The sequence below is a fragment of the Pleurodeles waltl genome, chromosome 11 (assembly GCF_031143425.1).
Source record: "Pleurodeles waltl isolate 20211129_DDA chromosome 11, aPleWal1.hap1.20221129, whole genome shotgun sequence".
NCBI classification, from domain to species: Eukaryota; Metazoa; Chordata; class Amphibia; order Caudata; family Salamandridae; genus Pleurodeles; species Pleurodeles waltl.
In genome coordinates this window covers 728,793,569-728,817,638 of record NC_090450.1, presented here as the reverse complement: position 1 = coordinate 728,817,638, position 24,070 = coordinate 728,793,569, and the positions used below count along the sequence as shown (strand labels likewise).

At 45.8% G+C, this 24,070-nt stretch overlaps 1 protein-coding gene across 1 annotated transcript in view; it reads right to left on the bottom strand.

Annotated features, from left to right (window-relative positions):
• Positions 1 to 24,070, bottom strand: part of LOC138265139 (serine/threonine-protein kinase 10-like) — a 110,029-nt gene that overhangs the window by 33,038 nt on the left and 52,921 nt on the right. The window contains exons 2-5 of the mRNA XM_069212682.1: positions 19,572 to 19,736; positions 7,121 to 7,169; positions 6,877 to 7,026; positions 1,203 to 1,275 (exon numbers count right to left, since the gene is read on the bottom strand). Coding sequence (XP_069068783.1) covers positions 1,203 to 1,275; positions 6,877 to 7,026; positions 7,121 to 7,169; positions 19,572 to 19,736 — 437 coding nt within the window. The remainder of the gene's footprint in view (positions 1 to 1,202; positions 1,276 to 6,876; positions 7,027 to 7,120; positions 7,170 to 19,571; positions 19,737 to 24,070) is intronic.

Genomic DNA, 24,070 nt, shown 5'->3' with positions numbered 1-24,070 from the left:
ATGCACTTATAAAATAGTGACTACCGCATTGTATAGCAAAAGAGATATACAGCTTTGAACAGCAAGCCCCAGGACATCCTGCACCCTCCTCCACACCTAAGGGGAGATACATTCAGAAACACATCCACAGGATCATACAATGCCCCCATACACACCGTCACACAAATGTGTAAGACCACAATGTCCGCACTTTTCCAGTATCCCCAAACCCAGTATCAGACACCCATGACAGCATAAAATGTCTTCACCCTCTAGTATGCAACAGACAGGATCAGTCAGATACTTTCAGAGCATACAATGCCTCCCGTTCCCTAGTTCCCACAGATACATAAAGCAAGTGTCCAACAGGACAACACTACTAACTGCCGAACAGCAAACACACACCCATTGTGAGACAGACATCTCAGAAGCATTGACGCACAACTCCCACAGGCACTGGCTCACACCCTCACTGAAGCATGCTATGCCTCCTACCCTTTGCTGTCCATGAGATCAGATAGGCTAGGAGCATATACTGCCCCTAAGCCTCCAGCGTCAAAGTCAAAGTGTGAGACAACCCCATATGTATAAAATGTAACCACACTCTAGCACCCATCAGACAAGATCAGATAGATACTTCAGGAGTATGCAATGCCCCAACTCTTCCAGCATTCAGCGGGTTAGATGGCCACAGACTTGCACAGTGTCACATCCCCTTGCATACATGGCCAAATAGGCATATTTAGTATCCCGGCTTGCTGTCATCCCTATCCCACACTGTCAGACAGACATTCATATAATACTCAACCCCCTCCTGCTCCCACAGGCATGGTCAGAGCCCCACAGAAGCATGAAATGCCACCTCCCACTAGCGCTCAAAGGTTCAGAAAAGAGCATAAAGTGTCCCTACAACACTTACATTCATAGACACAAGACAGACACTCAAAAGGTACACAGTACCACACCAAAAAAAAGGTCTGACAAACATCAGGGGAGCATGCCACCCTCCAACATTCAATGGCATGGTTAGACATCTAACAGGAACAGACACCACCCATACCGTCTAGCACCAATAAGCACACAGTGTTAGGCAAACACACTAGGACAATATATTGTCCCACTCCTCTATAACAAACGAGTGAGACAAAACAAGGCATTCAGTTCCTCTCGCTTGCATGCCTGCTGTGAAACAGACAAACCATCCTCCTGACGCTTGCACATACCAATAGGGTGTCCCTATAAATGATGACCGATGCTGCAGAATCCGTGAGTTCTTCGCCGACACGCCAAAGTCAGCTGTATCAAAAATATACAAGAATAACAGCTGACATAGAGTAGTAGCTAGCAAACCTGAGTGACTAATGGCATCTAATAATATCACACAAACAGAACAACAGCAGCATCCACTTACGGGTGGCATCAGGACAGGGATGTTTAGCATGCCAGCCCTGAGTTGAGTTATAGGATTGCGAAGGGTGTGCATCTATGGGTCTGCCTATCTTGAAGACCAGCCATAGAGGGAGAATAGATTGTGAGAAGTGAGATGATTGAATGGGGAGTTTGAATGCACTGACAGAAGTAGACTGGGGAGTTTGCCAACCCTGAGGAGAGTTATAGCTGTTGACGGGTATGACTGGGTTTTTACCAGTCCCGGAGAGAGCAGGAAGAGCAGGGTGTTCTTGAGGAGTCTGCTAGCCAGTGCAATGGATAAAGAATTGGAACCTGCCTGCCGAGAAGAGTGGGAGAAGCAAGAGGTAACGGGCATATCTGGTATGCCCGCCATCCCTCAGGACAGTGGGAGAACCAGAGTGATGTAACTGTAGTCTCACTGAAAAGGCCTAACTCGGCTGAAACCAAACTAGGTTGCTTGTGTTTCCTTCTTGAGGGAGCCTTGTCTGACATTCAGGATGGAAAGGTCCTGTAAGTAGCAGGGTGAGCTCGGATTTACATAAAGTCAGCCTCTGTATTGAGTGGCACAGTGGGTGAACAAAGATGGGTTGGAATGCCACCTAAATAGAATGTCTGGTGTAATCTATTTACATACATTCCGTCCATCGCCGTTTGTGTGTTTGATATAAGTGGGAAGTGTGCCTGTCCTCTGACTGAGTGGTAGAGACAGAGGGGTGTGAGTAGGAAACCTACCAGCTACAAGAGAAGTGGAGGGATGGAACGAGGACTCTGCCAGCCCTATGAAGAATCGTGGTAGAGGAGAAGTGTTAGTTGGGAGTCTAACAGACCTGAAAAGAATATGAGGAGCAGAAGAATGTGAATGGACAGTCTGCCAGAACCAGTTCTCCTAGAAGAAATAATGTACATCCATAGACAAGCCATTAACAATACGCAAATTAAAAGAGGGCAAAGCTAAAAGCAAAAAAGAGTTATGCACCAGAGATAATACTAAAAAATATATTTATGTACACCATATAACAAATACAAAAATCATAGTAACATCAATTTGCATAGAACTGCAATTTGAGCACTTCCCTGAAGGGTCAAACTCTCAATAAAAGTGGGGCTGCATTCAACCCAAACTACGTGGTAATCTCAGAGAACGGTAATATGATTGTAATCCGCACATCTGAAGTGGTATGTTAGCACTCTATATTTTCCATCTGCTGCAGCCAATCAGCAGGCAGAGGCAAAACAAAGAAAATAAGTCAATTGTCCCCGAGTTCAGCTGTCGTCGGACAGTACACAGATAACTAATAGCAATTGTAATTGCATTTACATATTGATTACTACTTCTGACAAGGCCTTTAAGCTCCTTAGCTGGGTAGTATGCTGCCCCAGAACCCAAGGTTAGTTGTTAATCCAATGCTTACTGGTTGTGGTTGGTTATTGGGATTAGTCGTGTGTGGTTGAAGGAGTCCATGCCATGCATTTACTCCATTGTCTTTGTGGTGGATTAAATTAATAGGATTTGAGTGTGATCATAAATCTAAAGGTATGTGAGTTCATATGGATAGTTGATGGAATTAATAGATGAGCAACAGGAGATTAGGTTTTGGAAGGCTGATGGGTATAACTGTCATAGGAGGACAGATTATGATCTTTGAGATGAGATGTGGGAAACTTGCACAAACAATAATAGAGATTAATGTAAACATGCACACGAGTAGACTGTATTCAGAGAGAGGAGGCATGCAGAGGATGGAAGGTAAGGAGAGGCTCGTTCAAACAAAGAAAGAAAGATCAGGCTGGAGATTAGCTCGCTTGTTTGCATGCTTCTGTGAATAGTTTTAGGCAATACAGAGCCACAGTTCCATTACACACTGGCCTCTGGTTTGTTTTGTGTGCAGGTACTCATGCGCTACAGTCCAAACATCAGCAAACATTTTGATAGCTTTGTGACCAAAGAATACGGAACTTTGTAATGCCATTAAAATCTTACCTAAGATCTAAAAAGGTTTTGCACATAAATATATATTTATATAAAAAACTGGTAAATATCTGCTTACTTTATGGACTTAAGAAAAGCTCTGAATTGAATCTCGCGCCAGTAACCTAACAATAAATTGTTGCCAACGGGAACAGGGTCGAAAATATACAACATAATACAAATGATGTACTTTTCGATCATTTGTGAGGTGAAAAACAAAATGTAACCTGTAGCTGTTAAATACAAACGAGACTTCGACAAGAGTGCACAGTCTTAGGCCCCAAACCTGGTCAATCTTTACAAGACCTAACATGACCAAAAGCTTGAAACCAACAGAGCGCTCTACAGTAAGACGGATGAGACATGGCAGTAAGGGAGTTGGGGGAGGAGGACAGGAGGAGTTGGGACGCAAAGAGAGGTGTGTGTAAGGGAGGAGGACTTCTCTTCAAGAAAGTCACGTGGAATGAGGTTACACCGCAGCGAGGTGTTGTTTGGATAAGTGAGTCTTACGTTTTCCTGAAGTGGAGCACAGGGGGTGTTTGGAAGGCTTGAACATGGATAATATTTTACAGCTTCGGTGCATAGTCTTCCTTCATCAGCTGGTGGAAGACCAAATAGTCACAGCATCCAACGAATCCCTAAAATTCAATGTCAACCTCCCACTGAAGCAGCCCCCACATATTCGTAGGAGGGGCTAGGTTCTAGGAAATAGAACAGGTCCTAAAGAATCGCTACACAATATATTTGGAGACCCCTGGGGGGGGAACAAGAAACACGGCGGAGCAGATCACTTGGGTAAAGGCCTAAACTTGCAGACTAACTCAGTGTGCTTGTAAACTAAAATGCGAGGTGGATGAGCACAGGTTTGAAATAGAAACTGGTTGACACTCGTGAAACCACAAACCAGGCGGTTATGTTAGAAGCTGCTGAAGGAGTGCTCTGGGAGATGGACACACAACTTCAAGAAATTACATTCCAGTGCAATATTTTATATACTTCATGGCTCCACGCCTGACTTGATGTGCCATTTGAGTACAATCAGCAGCTGAACGCCACAGAATATCAGAAGTAAAGGAATGTGCCTGAGGTTCTCCCAACATGGAGGAGAGAAAGGCTGGATTGAGGTGAAGGGCTTAGTGAACGTCCCATTTTTGCATCTACAGAATGGGGGGGGGGTTCTTCTCTCATATTTAATGATTTGATTGTTCTTTATGGGCATCCTCGACTTTGATGGAAAGTTCGTTCAAGATGTCTGCTCAGATACATGTAAATAACCTGCAGGAGAAAAGCATAACAGGGACATTTTAAGGATTTGGGGGGCCCTGGGCGAAACGTATCTTGGGGGGCACTGTTCGAAACTGCTTTGATGCAATGATCCAATTCGCACTCTTTCATGGCCTTTTTGGTCAGGTCACTGACAATGCGCAGGCACACCCGTCCAAATCCGAAATGTGTTTACATCGAATACTCGGGGATCGTGTCATGTGTTGTTAATATTGTAACACAGCACTAGCTCACTAATATTATTGCATATAATCTCTGTGACGCCCTCTGATTTTTCATACGTGAGCTCCTGCTTTGATCTAAAAGAAAAATTTTCATGGATGTTGCATGAAACAAACACAACATTTCTCTTCAAAATTTCTGTAACAGACTCCCACGCATCACCCACATTAAAAGTAAATGAAAGGAAAGTGGTGTTTAAAACAATCTGTTTAAGAGCTATTCAAGATAAACGGGGCAAGTCTCTCTGCAGAACAGAGCTGGCTGTATCAGGGGGCCTCTGAAAGGCTGGGGCCCTGGGCCAGAGCCCACTTTGCCCATTCCTTAAAACGTCACTGAGCAGGGCAATATGGTGGGGGCTTAGTGGTTCCAAAGATGCAAACCCTATGAAAAAGAGAGTGCAGATGAAATAATGAAAATGTGAAACAAAACATAAGTGGGAGGTGCAAAGTAAGGGAGAGCGTGAGAGAGAGATGGAAAGACAAAGGCTGAGAAAAAAACAGTAAATAAGGAAAGATAAAAAATGGAATGCAGAAGAAAACGATGTAAAGAAAATAGAAATGAGGCACAGCAAAGATGCCAAGAAAAGTACAGAAAGACGAAAGCTATAAAGAGAAATTGAAACAAAGAATTAAGTAAAGAAGAATGGAAGGATGGAAGAACGAAGAAGGAAAGACGGAAAGGAAGGAGACAGAGAGGAAAAGATAGAAAGATAGAAGAAATATTGAAACATGATTTAAAGAAAGGAGGAAAAAAGCAAGATGGAAAGATGGCATGAAAGATGTACAGAAATGGCGACAAAGAAATAAAGATAGTAAGAAAGACTGAAAGGAAAGTGAAAAAACGATAGGAAAATACGGGGGTAAATAAGGGTCAGAATGTGACAGAACGAAGACAGACGGAAACAAATAAAAAACTCTAAAAGCGAATGATGGGGACACCTGCTTTGCATGCCTGTGTTGCGAGCTCATTCACTGCCATTCGTGATATGGTTCAAAGCGGGAAGAAGGTATAATATTTTTCCAGCTACTACCTTGGGAGAGTGTAAGAAGCAAATGGAAGTATTAGTATTGGGTAGAATGTGGTAGGGTGATTTATTGAGTGACAGAAGCAAGATGCTTAGGAGGGGGCGTTGCTTGGTCAGTAAGGTTGGCGGGGGGTGAACTTCATATTTTCCGACAATCAGGCTGGTATATAATGTTTAAATACATTATACGACTAGCAGGGTGCATGGGAGGGGCGTAAGGGGCAGTGAAAAGCGAGAGAAATGCAGATTGGTAGGGGTACTAAGTGTGGGAAAACACAATATTTTGTAAAATTACCAATATTTTTGACAACTTTAAAAACAGAGAGAGAGAGTGTGTGTGGGTTTTTGTCTGAATGTATTTAAAAATTCCAGGTGAAATCCACCAGGCATCTCTCTGTACACGACTGAAAGCAATTTATCTGAAAATTCATATATTAGGGGGATGTAGCACCCCTCCCTCCAACGCTGTGCCCCTGTGCTTAGGAGGGAGTTACAGAAGAATGAGGGTATAGAAAAAGTTTTCAGGAGAGTGCTGGAGGGGTGATACATAGAGGAGAGTTTGATGAGGTGCTTAGAAGACTGTGGTGAGAGTAAGGCACTAAGTATAATAAGTGAGTACTGGGGAATGTGTGGTAGGGAGGTCCTGAAAGGTGAGAGTGAGTGCTGAGGGGAGAGCGGAAGAAGTGAAGTACTGAGAAGAGAGGAGTTCTATGAAGTGGTTAGGAGGGAGTGGTAGTGGTGTACTGAGTGGCAAGAGTGTGCTGCTGAGGATAGAGTGGACTGCTCTGTGTTGACGTAAGAGTGGTAGAATTGAGGTGCTTAAGTCATAGTGGTAGAACTGCAGTGATGAGGCACGAGTGGCCAGCAGAAACTGAGGAAAGACTAACAGAGCTGGGGAGTTGAGGATTGTGTGGAAAGAGTGTAGTGCTAAGGAATGAATAATAGAACTGAAGTGCTTAGGAAAGAGTGGTTCGTCTGAGATGCTCACCCAGGCGGACATCACCCTCCATGGACAGTAGGATGTTGCCTGCCTTCAAGTCCCGGTGGATGATGCTGTGCCCATGGAGATATTCCAGGGCCTGTAAAATCTGGTGACAAACCACCTGGATCTGCGGCTCGGTGAGGCCTCGGTCCAGCTCTGACCAAGAAATGAGAAATAAGAACACCTGAAAACCCTCAACAAGGAGAACCATGGTGATAAGAAAGGGCGGGTGATCAGACTGAAGTCTTACCCAACATCACCGCGTCTAGGGCACCGCCCTGGCAGAACTCAATCAGGATCTGAAAGGAACACAAAAATCAGGCATTAATAGAGACTCTTCTGCAAGACTGTCACCGTGCCAGCAACAGGCACGTTATCTTCACCAGAACAAACACAGGCTACGAGTCCCGCCTTTAGAGCTTACAAGGACACCATACTTAGTGTATGAACACACGTAGGAGATGTTGGCTCTATTAGAGAGCAGAGATATAACACCAGGACAGAAATCACATCAGACAGGAAAGGATATTAGTGCAGACAAAAGAAACTGGCTATGGTATAAGAGCACATACAGGGAACAAGCCTGGCAACACACCATGAACATGGGGATACTCAGGGATGGGGACTAGTGCTAGAGTGCAAAACATACACACACAGAAACGCACATAAACACCTGTTTCCAAAGCTAACAAACGGCAGCAAGACAATGGACTTGTAGGAGAGATAATTCAATGAACAGGCACTGGAATCAGATCTGATACATGATGGAAGACCTGGTACTATAGCAGACAAAGGGATTAAGCCTTTCACTGGAGCATAAATAAAACACGAGGCCTTTGTTTTTTTTAAATATTAAGCTTATTCAAGTATAAAATAAACCATGTATTCATATATAAAATAAATCATATAAACTTTGATGATTATAACTAATGTAAATTGAAAAAATTGTTAACCAAAATTACAAATGACATGTAAACACATTGGCTTTTTCAATTCGTAAATCATATAGACAGAATATAGACACAATATTTTGCCTGAAGCTCTTGATATAGTAGAATTGTGAGGAAATTTATCAACATGTTTGTAGAAGGCTGGCCTGGTTTGTAGTGGGTACCAAGGGGTATTTACACTCTGCACCAGGTCCAGTTATCCCTTATTAGTGTAGAAGAGGTGTTCTAGCAGCTTAGGCTGATAGAAAAGGGTAGCTTAGCAGAGCAGCTTAGGCTGAACTAGGAGACATGCAAAGCTCCCACTATACCACTGGTGTCATATGCACAAAATCATAAGAAAACACAATACACAGATATACTAAAAATAAAGGTATTTTATTTTTATGACAATATGCCAAAAGTATCTCAGTGAGTACCCTCAGTACGAGGATAGCAAATATACACAAGATATATGTACACAATACCAAAAATATGCAGTAATAGCAATAGAAAGCCATGCAAGCAATGTACAGTCACAATAGATTGCAATGAGAGCACATAGGTATAGGGGCAACACAAACCATATACTCCAAAAGTGGAATGCGAACCACGAATTGACCCCAAACCTATGTGAGCTTGTAGAGGGTCGCTGGGACTGTAAGAAAACAGTGAGGGTTAGAAAAATAGCCCACCCCAAGACCCTGAAAAGTAGGTGTAAAGTACACCTAAGTTCCCCAGAGAGCACAGAAGTCGTGATAGGGGAATTCTGCAAGGAAGAACAGCACCAGCAATGCAACAAAGGTGGATTTCTGGACAAGAGTACCTGTGGAACAAGGGGACCAAGTCCAAGTGTCGCGACAAAGTCGAGATTGGGCAGATGCCCAGGAAATGCCAGCTGAGGATGCAAAGAAGTTGCCACCGGATGGTAGAAGCTGTGGATTCTGCAAGAACGAAGAGGACTAGGAACTTCCCCTTTGGAGGATGGATGTCCCACATCGTGAAGAAGCTTGCAGAGGTGTTCCCACGCAAAAAGACTGCAAACAAGCCTTGCTAGCTGCAAGGGTCGCGGTTAGGGTTTTTGGGTGCTGCTGTGGCCCAGGAGGGACCAGGATGTCGCCAATTGCGTCAGGAGACAGAGGGGGCGCCCAGCAAGACAGGGAGCCCTCACAAAAGCAGGCAGCACCCGCAGAAGTGCCGGAACAGGCACTATGAAGAGGAGTGAACCGGAGCTCACCCGAAGTCACAAAAGAAGATCCCACGACGCCGGAGGACAACTCAGGAGGTTGTGCACTGCAGGTTAGAGTGTCGGGGACCCAGGCTTGGCTGTGCACAAAGGAAATCCTGGAAGAGTGCACAGGAGCAGGAGCAGCTGCAAATCACGCTGTATCCAGCAATGCAGTCTAGCGTGGTGAGGCAAGGACTTACCTCCACCAAACTTCGACTGAAGAGTCACTGGACTGTGGGAGTCACTTGGACAGGGTTGCTGAGTTCCAGGGACCACGCTCGTCGTGCTGAGAGGGGACCCAGAGGACTGGTGATGCAGTCTTTTGTTGCCTGCGGTTACAGGGGGAAGATTCCGTCGACCCACAGGAGATTTCTTCGGAGCTTCTAGTGCAGAGAGGAGGCAGACTAGCCCCACAGCATGCACCACCAGGAAAACAGTCGAGAAGGCAGCCGGATCAGCGATACAAGGTTGCAGTAGTCGTCTTTGCTACTTTGTTGCGGTTTTGCAGGCGTCCAGAGCAGTCAGCGGTCGATTCCTTGGCAGAAAGTGAAGAGAGAGATGCAGAGGAACACTGATGAGCTCTTGCATTCGTTATCTAAAGAATTCCCCAAAGCAGAGACCCTAAATAGCCAGAAAAGGAGGTTTGGCTACCTAGGAAGGAGGATAGGCTAGCAACAGAGGTAAGAGCCTATCAGAAGGAGTCTCTGACGTCACTTGCTGGCACTGGCCACTCAGAGCAGTCCAGTGTGCCAGCAGCACCTCTTTTTCCAAGATGGCAGAGGTCTGGAGCACACTGGAGGAGCTCTGGGCACCTCTCCTGGGAGGTGCAGGTCAGGGGAGTGGTCACTCCCCTTTCCTTTGTCCAGTTTCGCGCCAGAGCAGGGCTGGGGGACACCTGAACCGGTGTAGATTGGCTTATGCAGAGATGGGCATCATCTGTGCCCATCAAAGCATTTCCAGAGGCTGGGGGAGGCTACTCCTCCCCAGCCCTGACACCTTTTTCCAAAGGGAGAGGGTGTAACACCCTCTCTCTGAGGAAGTCCTTTGTTCTGCCTTCCTGGGCCAAGCCTGGCTGGACCCCAGGAGGGCAGAAACCTGTCTGAGGGGTTGGCAGCAGCTGCAGTGAAACCCCAGGAAAGGTAGTTTGGCAGTACCCGGTCTGTGCTAGAGACTCGGGGGATCATGGAATTGTCTCCCCAATGCCAGGATGGCATTGGGGTGACAATTCCATGATCTTAGACATGTTACATGGCCATGTTCGGAGTTACCATTGTGACGCTGTACATAGGTAGTGACCTATGTCCAGTGCACGCGTGTAATGGTGTCCCCGCACTCACAAAGTCCGGGGAATTTGCCCTGAACGATGTGGGGGCACCTTGGCTAGTGCCAGGGTGCCCACACACTAAGTAACTTAGCACCCAACCTTTACCAGGTAAAGGTTAGACATATAGGTGACTTATAAGTTACTTAAGTGCAGTGGTAAATGGCTGTGAAATAACGTGGACGTTATTTCACTCAGGCTGCAGTGGCAGGCCTGTGTAAGAATTGTCAGAGCTCCCTATGGGTGGCAAAAGAAATGCTGCAGCCCATAGGGATCTCTTGGAACCCCAATACCCTGGGTACCTCGGTACCATCTACTAGGGAATTATAAGGGTGTTCCAGTATGCCAATGTGAATTGGTGAAATTGGTCACTAGCCTGTTAGTGACAATTTGGAAAGCAGAGAGAGCATAACACTGAGGTTCTGGTTAGCAGAGCCTCAGTGAGACAGTTAGTCATCACACAGGGAACACATACAGGGCACACTTATGAGCACTGGGGCCCTGGCTGCCAGGGTCCCAGTGACACATACACTAAAACAACATATATACAGTGAAATATGGGGGTAACATGCCAGGCAAGATCATACTTTCCTACACAACCCCCCCCCCCTCCCCCCTAAACGAAGGACAATAAGACTAGCCATGACCTGATGAGTCTTCATTGTCTAAGTGGAAATATCTGGAGAGTCCATCTGCATTGGAGTGGGTACTCCCAGGTCTATATTCCACTGTATAGTCCATTCCCTGTAGAGATATGGACCACCTCAACAATTTAGGGTTTTCACCTTTCATTTGTTTTAGCCAAAGTAGAAGTTTGTGGTCTGTCTGAACTATGAAGTGAGTGCCAAACAGGTATGGCCTCAACTTCTTCAGTGCCCAGACCACAGCAAAGGCCTCCCTCTTTATGGCAGAGCAACGCTTTTCTCTAGGGTTCAACCTCCTGCTGATAAAAGCAACAGGTTGATCCTGGCCCTCAGAATTGAGTTGTGATAGGACTGCCCCTACCCCTAATTCAGATGCATCAGTCTGAACAATGAATTTCTTGGTGTAACATGGGCTTTTTAGGACAGGTGCAGTGCACATGGCCTGTTTCAGCTCCTCAAAAGCTTTCTGACAGCTAGCTGTCCACAATACCTTTTTAGGCATTTTCTTTGAAGTGGGGTCATTAAGAGGGGCTGCAATGGAGCCATAGTTCTTTATGAACCTCCTGTAATACCCAGTGAGGCCTAAGAAGGCTCTCACCTGGGTCTGAGTTGTAGGGGGAACCCAATCTATGATAGTTTGGATTTTCCCCTGAAGTGGTGCAATCTGTTCTCCACCTACAAGGTGTCCCAGATAAACCACTTTCCCCTGCCCTATCTGGCACTTTGAAGCCTTGATAGTGAGGCCTGCCTTTTGCAGGGCCTCCAAAACTTTCCATAGGTGGACCAGGTGATCATCCCAGGTGGAGCTAAAGACAGCTATATCATCTAGATATGCTGCACTAAAAGCCTCCAACCCTTGCAGGACTGTATTCACCAACCTCTGAAAAGTGGCAGGTGCATTTTTCAAACCAAAGGGCATTACTGTGAATTGGTAGTGCCCTCCAATAGTCGAAAATGCAGTTTTTGATTTAGCATCCTCTGATAACTTGATCTGCCAATACCCTGCAGTCAAATCAAAGGTGCTTAGATACTTGGCAGATGCCAGTGTATCTATGAGCTCATCTACCCTGGGTATAGGGTGAGCATCAGTTTTAGTTACCTGGTTGAGACCTCTGTAATCCACACAAAACCTCATCTCTTTTTTCCCATCTTTAGAGTGAGGCTTTGGTACAAGTACCACAGGAGAGACCCATGGACTTTCAGAGTGCTCAACCACTCCCAGTTCAAGCATTTTCGGAACCTCTTGTTTTATGCAGTCTCTGACATGGTCAGCCTGTCTATAGATCTTACTTTTGACAGGCATGCTGTCTCCAGTATCTATAGTGTGCTCGCACCAAGAAGTGGTGCCTGGCACAGTAGAAAAGAGTTCAGAAAACTGACCCAGGAGATTTATGCAGTGGTCTTTCTGCTCAGCAGTAAGACAATCTGCCAAAACTACACCTTCCACTAGAGCATCTTGTTCTGTGGAAGAGAAGAGATCAGGGAGAGGGTCACTCTCTTCTTCCTGTCCTTCATCTGTTGCTATGAGCAGGGTGAGATCTACCCGGTCATAGTAGGGTTTTAGGCAATTGACATGGAGCACCCTAAGGGGACTCCTGGCAGTGCTCAAGTCAACCAAATAGGTGACTTCTCCCTTCTTTTCAACAATAATGTGGGGTCCACTCCATTTGTCTTGGAGTGCTCTTGGGGCCACAGGCTCCAAGACCCACACTTTCTGCCCTGGTTGGTACTGAATCAGAACAGCCTTCTGGTCATGCCATTGCTTTTGGAGCTCTTGGCTGTCCTGAAGGTTTTTGCTGGCCTTTTTCATATACTCAGCCATTCTGGATCTTAGGCCAAGTACATAGTCCACTATGTCTTGCTTAGGAGCTTTTAAAGGTTGTTCCCAACCCTCCTTTACAAGTGTTAGAGGACCTCTTACAGGGTGCCCAAATAGGAGTTCAAAGGGGTTGAAGCCCACTCCTTTCTGAGGTACCTCCCTGTAAGCAAACAGGAGGCAAGGTAACAGGACATCCCATCTCCTCCTGAGTTTTTCAGGGAGTTCCATTATAATTCCTTTGAGAGTTTTGTTAAACCTCTCATCCAGTCCATTTGTTTGTGGATGATAAGGTGTGGTGAATTTGTATGTTACACCACATTCCTTCCACATGGCCTTTAAGTATGCAGACATAAAGTTGCTACCCTTGTCTGATACCACCTCTTTTGGGAAACCCACCCTGGAAAAGATTCCCAGGAGGGCATTTGCCACTGCAGGTGCTGTAGTGGTCCTTAGAGGAATTGCTTCAGGATATCTTGTGGCATGGTCCACTACCACCAAGATAAACCTATTGCCTGAAGCAGTATGAGGGTCAAGGGGGCCAACTATGTCAAGCCCTACCCTTTCAAAGGGAACCCCAACCACAGGCAGTGGAATAAGGGGAGCCTTTGGGGTGCCACCAGTCTTGCCACTGGCTTGACAGGTGACACAGGACTTACAAAAATCTTTTGTGTCCTCTGACATCCTAGGCCAATGAAACAGGGGGACAAGCCTTTCCCATGTTTTAATTTGCCCTAGATGTCCAGCCAAGGGAATGTCGTGGGCTAGAGTTAGGAGGAACTCTCTGTATTGCAGGGGAATGACCAATCTCCTGCCTGCTCCAGGTTTTGGGTCCCTTGCCTCTATATACAAGAGGTTGTCCTCCCAGTAAACTCTGTGTGAGTCACTGACATCCCCATTTTGCTGTTTGACAGCTTGCTGTCTTAGACCCTCTAGTGTGGGACAGGTTTGCTGTGCCACACTCAGCTCCTCCCTGGCAGGCCCCCCTCCACCCAAAAGCTCAGCAGTGTCTGCTTCCAGCTCCTCTGGTGAAGGTTCTGCACAGGGGGGAAATTCTTCTTCCTCAGAAGTTGAATCATCTGTAGAGGGAGGGATAGTAGGTAGGGATTTACCTTTACTAACCCTAGCTTTAGGGAGCACTTGGTCCATTGTTCCAGGATCCAAGTCACCCTGTCCTTTTTGCTTTTTGGCCTGAGCCCTGGTTAAAGCAAAAATATGCCCAGGAATGCCCAGCATTGCTGCATGAGCCTCCAACTCCACTTCTGCCCAAGCTGATGTCTCTAAATCGTTCCCTAGTAGACAGTCTACAGGTAAATCTGAGGCAACCACAACTTTCTTTGGACCAGTAACACCCCCCCCCCAGTTGAGATTTACAACAGCCATGGGGTGGCTAAGAGTGTTGTTATGAGCATCAGTCACTTGGTACTGGTGACCAAGTAGGTGTTGTTCAGGGTGTACCAGTTTCTCTATTACCATGGTAACACTGGCACCTGTGTCCCTGTAGGCCTGAACCTCAACACCATTTATTAGGGGAAGTTGCTTGTACTTATCCATATTAAGGGGACAAGCAACCAAGGTGGCCAAATCAATGGCACCTTCAGAGACTAACACAGCCTCTGTAGTCTCCCTAACAAGACCAACCCCAACTACATTACCAAAAGTGAGCCCAGCTACTCCCTTGGATTGGCTATTAGTAGGTTTGCTCCCACCACCACTGCTATTACTAGGGGCACTAGGTGTAGCAGTAGGGGTTGTGGTAGTGGGAGGCTTGGTGCTTTTCTTTGGACAACTGGCATCAGTTGTCCAATGGCCTTTTACTTTACATAAATAGCACCATGGTTTCTTTACTTGATTAGAAGAGGATTTGGACCCACCAGAGTGTTTTTGTGGGCCTGATGAAGACTCATTTTTAGATTTGTCCCCACCCTTGTCTGAAGACTTACCATCCTTCTTCTTGCTATCCTTGTCACCCCCTGTATTAACTTTTCTGTTCACTCTTGTTCTGACCCATTTGTCCCATTTGTCTTGGGGAGAGGTCAGATCTGAGTCCACCAGATATTGGTGTAACAAATCAGACACACAGTTATTCAGAATATGCTCTCTCAAGATTAGATTGTACAGGCTTTCAAAGTCAGAAACTTTACTGCCATGTAACCACCCCTCCAAGGCCTTCACTGAATAGTCAACAAAGTCTACCCAGTCTTGTGAGGACTCTTTTCTGGTTTCTCTGAACTTAATCCTGTATTGTTCAGTGGTTAAGCCATATCCATCCAAAAGTGCATTCTTTAAAACTGTAATATTATTGGCATCACTTTCCTTCACAGTAAGGAGCCTATCCCTACCCTTTCCACTGAAAGATAGCCACAGGATAGCAGCCCACTGCCTTTGAGGGACCCCCTGTACAACACAGGCCCTCTCAAGTGCAGCAAACCACTTGTTAATGTCATCCCCCTCCTTGTAAGAGGGAACTATCTTATGCAGATTCCTAGACTCATGCTCTTTCACAGGATTACTATCTGTAATACTGCTGCTGCCACCATGGGGTCCTAACCCCAACCTCTGTCTTTCTTTTTCTAAGTCTAAAGATTCCCTGTCTAGAGCCAGCTGTTGCTGTTTAAGCTTCAGCCTGGACTCTTCCACTCTCAATCTATTGAGCTCCCTTTCTAACATTCTGTCATCGGGGTGGGTGGGTTGGGCATGCTTTGACACAGAAGAATGGTGTGAATGAACAGGGGGAGAATTGCCCCTAACAGTTGGCACTCTAACAACTTGACCTGCAGGAATGACATCCCTACTGTGATGAGAGCTCACATTAGTACCAGTTATGCTAGGTGGTCTGCCAAGGGGCAAATTGGAAAGAATACCATCTAACATTCTTGCTGGGGCTGCCCCAGAATCAGAGTGTGAACCATCTCCTAACTTCTCAACAGATGTGCCAGGTAAGGCCTTATCATTTTCAATGAGCATGTTAATCAACAATTCTCTAGAGGGATTCTTCCCTACCCCTAAACCTCTATCAATGCAGAGACTCCTTACACCTTTCCAGCTAAGGTGGTCATAAGCAGAGCTGACCAGATCAAGAGTAGGACCTGTACCAGACATGATAGAAAAAGGTTTAAGGGACAGAAAAAGAAAGAAAAAGTTTCAGAACTTTTTAAGGAAACAGAAAAAAACTTTTTCAACTTTTTAGAAACTTTTTGAAAGTTTAGAGGTACTTTTCAGCACTTAGCAATAGAGTAAGAGAAGAAAAGCAAAACCTTTTGGTTAGGTGTACATACACTGAACTTGTTTTGTATATTTTTCTCTTATGAAAAGTACAAAATGACAAAGTGGTAAGTAGTTGCAAGTACTTATCCCACCGCTGCACAACCAATGTAGGAGGCTGGCCTGGTTTGTAGTGGGTACCAAGGGGTACTTACACTCTGCACCAGGTCCAGTTATCCCTTATTAGTGTAGAAGAGGTGGCCAGCAGCTTAGGCTGATAGAAAAGGGTAGCTTAGCAGAGCAGCTTAGGCTGAACTAGGAGACATGCAAAGCTACCACTATACCACTGGTGTCATATGCACAATATCATAAGAAAACACAATACACAGATATACTAAAAATAAAGGTACTTTATTTTTATGACAATATGCCAAAAGTATCTCAGTGAGTACCCTCAGTATGAGGATAGCAAATATACACAAGATATATGTACACAATACCAAAAATATGCAGTAATAGCAATAGAAAGCAATGCAAGCAATGTACAGTCACAATAGATTGCAATGAGAGCACATAGGTATAGGGGCAACACAAACCATGTACTCCAAAAGTGGAATGCGAACCACGAATGGACCCCAAACCTATGTGAGCTTGTAGAGGGTCGCTGGGACTGTAAGAAAACAGTGAGGGTTAGAAAAATAGCCCACCCCAAGACCCTGAAAAGTAGGTGTAAAGTACACCTAAGTTCCCCAGAGAGCACAGAAGTCGTGATAGGGGAATTCTGCGAGGAAGAACAGCACCAGCAATGCGACAAAGGTGGATTTCCGGACGAGAGTACCTGTGGAACAAGGGGACCAAGTCCAAGTGTCGCGACAAAGTTGAGATTGGGCAGATGCCCAGGAAATGCCAGCTGACGATGCAAAGTAGCTGCCAACGGATGGTAGAAGCTGTGGATTCTGCAAGAACAAAGAGGACTAGGAACTTCCCCTTTGGAGGATGGATGTCCCACGTCGTGAAGAAGCTTCCAGAGGTGTTCCCACGCAGAAAGACCACAAACAAGCCTTGCTAGCTGCAAGGGTCGCGGTTAGGGTTTTTGGATGCTGCTGTGGCCCAGAAGGGACCAGGATGTCGCCAATTGCGTCAGGAGACAGAGGGGGCGCCCAGCAAGACAGGGAGCCCTCACAGAAGCAGGCAGCACCCGCAGAAGTGCCAGAACAGGCACTACGAAGAGGAGTGAACCGGAGCTCATCCGAAGTCACAAAAGAAGATCCCACGACGCCGGAGGACAACTCAGGAGGTTGTGCACTGCAGGTTAGAGTGTCGGGGACCCAGGCTTGGCTGTGCACAAAGGAAATCCTGGAAGAGTGCACAGGAGCCGGAGCAGCTGTAAATCACGTGGTACCCAGCAATGCAGTCTAGAGTGGTGAGGCAAGGACTTACCTCCACCAAACTTGGACTGAAGAGTCACTGGACTGTGGGAGTCACTTGGACAGGGTTGCTGAGTTCCAGGGACCACGCTCGTCGTGCTGAGAGGGGACCCAGAGGACCGGTGATGCAGTCTTTTGTTGCCTGCGGTTGCAGGGGGAAGATTCCGTCGATCCACGGGAGATTTCTTCGGAGCTTCTAGTGCAGAGAGGAGGCAGACTACCCCCACAGCATGCACCACCAGGAAAACAGTCGAGAAGGCGGCCGGATCAGCGATACAAGGTGGCAGTAGCACCTCTGTTTCCAAGATGGCAGAGGTCTGGAGCACACTGGAGGAGCTCTGGGCACCTCCCCTGGGAGGTGCAGGTCAGGGGAGTGGTCACTCTCCTTTCCTTTGTCCAGTTTCGTGCCAGAGCAGGGCTGGGGGACACCTGAACCGGTGTAGACTGGCTTATGCAGAGATGGGCACCATCTGTGCCCATCAAAGCATTTCCAGAGGCTGGGGGAGGCTACTCCTCCCCAGCCCTGACACCTTTTTCCAAAGGGAGAGGGTGTAACACCCTCTCTCTGAGGAAGTCCTTTGTTCTGCCTTCCTGGGCCAAGCCTGGCTGGACCCCAGGAGGGCAGAAACCTGTCTGAGGGGTTGGCAGCAGCAGCTGCAGTGAAACCCCGGGAAAGGTAGTTTGGCAGTACCCGGGTCTGTGCTAGAGACTCGGGGGATCATGGAATTGTCTCCCCAATGCCAGGATGGCATTGGGGTGACAATTCCATGATCTTAGACATGTTACATGGCCATGTTCGGAGTTACCATTGTGACGCTGTACATAGGTAGTGACCTATGTCCAGTGCACGCGTGTAATGGTGTCCCCACACTCACAAAGTCCGGGGAATTTGCCCTGAACGATGTGGGGGCACCCTGGCTAGTGCCAGGGTGCCCACACACTAAGTAACTTAGCACCCAACCTTTACCAGGTAAAGGTTAGACATATAGGTGACTTATAAGTTACTTAAGTGCAGTGGTAAATGGCTGTGAAATAACGTGGACGTTATTTCACTCAGGCTGCAGTGGCAGGCCTGTGTAAGAATTGTCAGAGCTCCCTATGGGTGGCAAAAGAAATGCTGCAGCCCATAGGGATCTCTTGGAACCCCAATACCCTGGGTACCTCGGTACCATATACTAGGGAATTATAAGGGTGTTCCAGTATGCCAATGTGAATTGGTGAAATTGGTCACTAGCCTGTTAGTGACAATTTGGAAAGCAGAGAGAGCATAACACGGAGGTTCTGGTTAGCAGAGCCTCAGTGAGACAGTTAGTCATCACACAGGAAACACATACAGGACACACTTATGAGCACTGGGGCCCTGGCTGCCAGGGTCCCAGTGACACATACACTAAAACAACATATATACAGTGAAATATGGAGGTAACATGCCAGGCAAGATCGTACTTTCCTACAACGTTGCACCAGGTTTGCATCACAAAAGTGATTGTCAGGATTTACTCTCCAACACAAATTATGATTTGTCTTGGAATGTTGCCTAAGTAACACAAAGTAGTGCTACTTTATGTCAAGGCATCATTCCCTGGGTGGTACATGAGTATTGCCATGCAACCATCCTGTGTTTTGAAGCAACTTTTTAGATAGGAAGTTGTTGCAAACAAACCCTCATTTGCTTTTTGAGATTTGCCTTTATCAACGGAACAGTTATGCTTTCGTCCTCGATGGCTGTCCTAATTCATAGGATGACTATACATCAGCCGCAGTCCAATTTGTACCTGCTATATGTTTGCAATTTAGAACTCATTAGCTCCTTGAAAATCCAGCTGGATAACTTAATTGCCGGAGATCACGCTGGAGTAATGTACAAGGTCAGGGTGAACTGAATTATTCGGATTTTTGTTGAAACTAATTCTAGCTCTAAGCGTTGTTTAGGCTCAACTATTACATGCCTACACTTGATACCAGATTTGGCCTCTGAACAGATAAGAAGCATTAGGTCAGGCATCATAGCAAATGCAGGACACTAGGACTGTAGTAAGTCAGACCAAACAGATTGCCCAATGCCTGAGCATGCAGCACCCATATGCCAGCAGGCCTGTAATTATAAAGTGACAAATGACAATGCCATGACTCACCCAAAGCTGGTTCTCCCAGTATAGTGCCTCATATAGTTTCACAATGTTGACGTGCTGGCACTCAGCCAAAATGTCTATCTCCACCACATGGTCTTCCAGCTGCTCCTCTGTCATCGATTCAATCACCTTAGCTGCTGCCAGGCGCCCAGTTGCCTTGTTCTCTGCCTGTAAGAGACAAACAATACAAGCAGGGAAATGGAGCAGCCTAGTATCTCCAACCTCAGAGCCACAGTGACTGAGTCCCCAAAAATTGTGTAAAGCTGACCGTAAGAATACTTGCAGATGGAACAAGGTGATTTTAAGAGTTCCTGTCAATGGCGTCAGGATGATTATAGGATTCCTTATCAACAGCCAATGCATTGCAGGTTACTGTATGTGTTTTTTTTAACAGAGTCAGGATAATGGCATGAATCTTCCCCAGTAACACCAGGATAGCTACTAGAGGTTAAGTCAATGGAGTCAGGTGATTGTAGGGATCTCTATAAATAGATTCAGGGTGACTACTACAGTTCTTTTCATTGAAGCTAGTGAGACTACAAGAGTCCAAATCAACAAAGTCTGGTGATTGTACAAATACTAGTCAACAAAATCTAGTAATGGCCCTTGTCCATATAGCCAGAGTAGTTGGAGGAATCCTCGTGAATGGGTTCAGGGTCATTGTAAACGTCAGTAGTCATAGTATGGGCCTGATTTAGAGTTTAGCAGAGGGGCTACTCCATCACACCGTGAAGGATGTCCTGAGTGCTGAAATATAAGTCCCATAGGATCCCCCCGTCAAACTCTAAATCAGGCCCTAAGTGTGTTCGGTAGCAGTGCTAGGATGAATCTCTCACTGGAGTAAAGCAATTGTAAGTGTTCTTGTCCACGGGGCAAGAGAGATTACAAGAGCCCTCAATGACATATTGAGTCATCACCAATGGCGTTAGTGCAGTTGTAAGAGTCCACCTGCATTAGGGTAGGGTTGTTCTATAAGTCCTGAACAATGAATTCAATGAAGTGTAAGAATTCTTATGAACGGAGTAAGGATAATTACTGCAGTCTTTGTGAATGGAGTGATGAGGATCGGAAGAGTGCTTGTTTTTAGTGTTAGAATGAGTGCAAGATTACTTTTTAATCAAATCTAGTTGATGTTAAAGGTCTTGTAAATAGAGCAGGGGTTTTGATAACAAGCGTCCACATCAATGGAGCCAAGCTTACTTTATGCACTTTCCTTGATGGGTCTTCTAATATTCTAACATTAATTATGATGATTTGAATCTTGTATGTATATTGAAATCAATTGATAACCCAGTTTTTGTTGTTACGATTTATATTTCAAAATCTAAATAATTTTGGTTTATATGTATTTTTTTATTGAAAATAAACATAAAATGTATAAATAAATATTCTTCAACAATGGAGTGAGGGTGGTAGCTGGATCCTTCCCAAAGGAACAAAAAGGCCTGTAACAAATGTATCATCAAAAAAGCCAGGATTGTTATGCGACCTGTCTTTAGAGCCTGGTCGAATGCAACAGAGAGCAAGTCAATGGGAACAGGGTGATAATAAAAGGGCATTTCCCTGTGTAGTTGTGTTAGGCTTAAGTATGTTAAAAGATACTTGAGGCATGCTACTGTTGTGGCACTTCAGAGTTTGTTTTTGACTTGGCACTAGTATGGAAACTACGGGCATATTTATGGATTTTTTGCACACGGCAGCGCAGCAAATCACCTTGCTGTGCTGCCCTGCATCAAAGGGAAAGGGCAGGAATGTGCAGTATTTAACCAATATGGTGCAGTCCTTGTCCATTCCTGTATTGGCCTAGTGCCAATGCAGTCACCCTTGCACCATGGTGCAGGGGTGTCTGCGTTATAGGCAGGATTGTTTTTGTGCAGAAAGTGGCACCTTCCTGCATAAAAACAATCCCCTGAGGTTTTTTCCTCTTTCTATGTGTGCTGTAGAATGCCCATTGTTTACACATGGGTCGCAATTACGAGTTTTGTTTTATTTAACGCATCCAGTAAGTACTGTTTAAATAAATCAAACACAATATTTCAACATCTTTTTCAATTGCAACAAAATACAAGTGTAAATCGTTAAAATCTAGTGCAAATGCATAATTAGCCATTTGTCATAGAAGTGACAGGTAAAAACGAATCGAGTTAGAAGTTACTTCCCTTTGCTGACCCCTATTATACAAAGATACAAGGGTAATAACTGTTTTAGTATTTCCCATGGCATGACTCACAACAGAGCTGAAGGGGCCTCATCAGTAAGTGTCTTTTATCAGTAAGGTACCTGGCTGAGATTTAAACTCTGCACTTAAAGAACTGCAGTTGAATTGCCACAATCAACCCCTGGTGCACTAAAAAACAATGTTGATATACCGACAGAAACTGCAGTATGGTAAGGTAGGAGAATGCATGGACGTCATTTGGGGGTCGACAGCTGCGACCCCTGGCACTGCATTTGCGACACCTGGCTTCGGAGGTGGCAAGATCAGTGCCTGGAACTCAGGTACAGCTCCTCGTAATGGACGTCGGCTGGAGTTCCACTTTACTGGCTTTCTGACAATTTCTTATTACACAGTGAATAATAATATTCATTATTAGCGTAATAAAAAAAGGAATGCAATTGGCTGAAATGTGACCCTATATGGCAGCTAAGGTAAGTAAAAATGCTTTTAAAGGTATGTTGTATGCGTGCTTGCGGGTGAGTGATTATGTGAAGGACAGTGTGCTATGTGTAAGCATATATGTGTGTACCTAAGTAAAGATCAAATGGCGTGTGATGCCACTTCTGCAACCCCTGGCATTTTAGTTAACTGATGCCCCTGGGAGAATGGTACCTTGAATGAGGACACTGGACGAGCTCAGAGGGTTTAGAAGTCAGCGGTCTTCAGTGTTAAAGAATACTTAAAAAAACGTTTTATTAGCTTTTGATGCAGAATGTGCTAGGAGGATATTAGTATATATTCGGCGCATTGTATATTCACATGTTAAAGGTATGCGTGCCCTTTATTTAGCTAGAATAACATGTGGAAGTAAATATGAGCAGGCAGGTAGTCAATGACATTTATCACAACAGTACAAGTCACATGGAGTTATTTCCATGAACATTACAATCAAATTTATTTCATAAATCATGATTGGGACACGGGCTGTAGGCTGCAGTCTCATGCAGAAATACCACTTTATACGTTGATTATGAACATGACAGCTGAGAGACTCAGGGGAGGGAAGAAGGGAGATGTTGTAGGAAAGTACCATCTTGCCTGGCATGTTACCCCCATTTTTCACTGTATATATGTTGTTTTAGTTGTATGTGTCACTGGGACCCTGGTAACCCAGGGCCCCAGTGCTCATAAGTGTGCCTGAATGTGTTACCTGTGTAGTGACTAACTGTCTCACTGAGGCTCTGCTAATCAGAACCTCAGTGGTTATGCTCTCTCATTTCTTTCCAAATTGTCACTAACAGGCTAGTGACCATTTTTACCAATTTACATTGGCTTACTGGAACACCCTTATAATTCCCTAGTATATGGTACTGAGGTACCCAGGGTATTGGGGTTCCAGGAGATCCCTATGGGCTGTAGCATTTCTTTTGCCACCCATAGGGAGCTCTGACAATTCTTACACAGGCCTGCCACTGCAGCCTGAGTGAAATAACGTCCACGTTATTTCACAGCCATTTTACACTGCACTTAAGTAACTTATAAGTCACCTATATGTCTAACCTTTACCTGGTAAAGGTTGGGTGCAAAGTTACTTAGTGTGAGGGCACCCTGGCACTAGCCAAGGTGCCCCCACATTGTTCAGAGCCAATTCCCTGAACTTTGTGAGTGCGGGGACACCATTACACGCGTGCACTACATATAGGTCACTACCTATATGTAGCATCACCATGGTAACTCCGAATATGGCCATGTAACATGTCTATGATCATGGAATTGCCCCCTCTATGCCATCCTGGCATAGTTGGCACAATCCCATGATCCCAGTGGTCTGTAGCACAGACCCTGGTACTGCCAGACTGCCCTTCCTGGGGTTTCCCTGCAGCTGCTGCTGCTGCCAACCCCTCAGACAGGCAGCTGCCCTCCTGGGGTCCAGCCAGGCCTGGCCAAGGATGGCAGAACAAAGAACTTCCTCTGAGAGAGGGTGTGACACCCTCTCCCTTTGGAAAATGGTGTGAAGGCAGGGGAGGAGTAGCCTCCCCCAGCCTCTGGAAATGCTTTGTTGGGCACAGAGGTGCCCAATTCTGCATAAGCCAGTCTACACCGGTTCAGGGACCCCTTAGCCCCTGCTCTGGCGCGAAACTGGACAAAGGAAAGGGGAGTGACCACTCCCCTGACCTGCACCTCCCCTGGGAGGTGTCCAGAGCTCCTCCAGTGTGCTCCAGACCTCTGCCATCTTGGAAACAGAGGTGCTGCTGGCACACTGGACTGCTCTGAGTGGCCAGTGCCACCAGGTGACGTCAGAGACTCCTGCTGATAGGCTCCTTCAGGTGTTAGTAGCCTATCC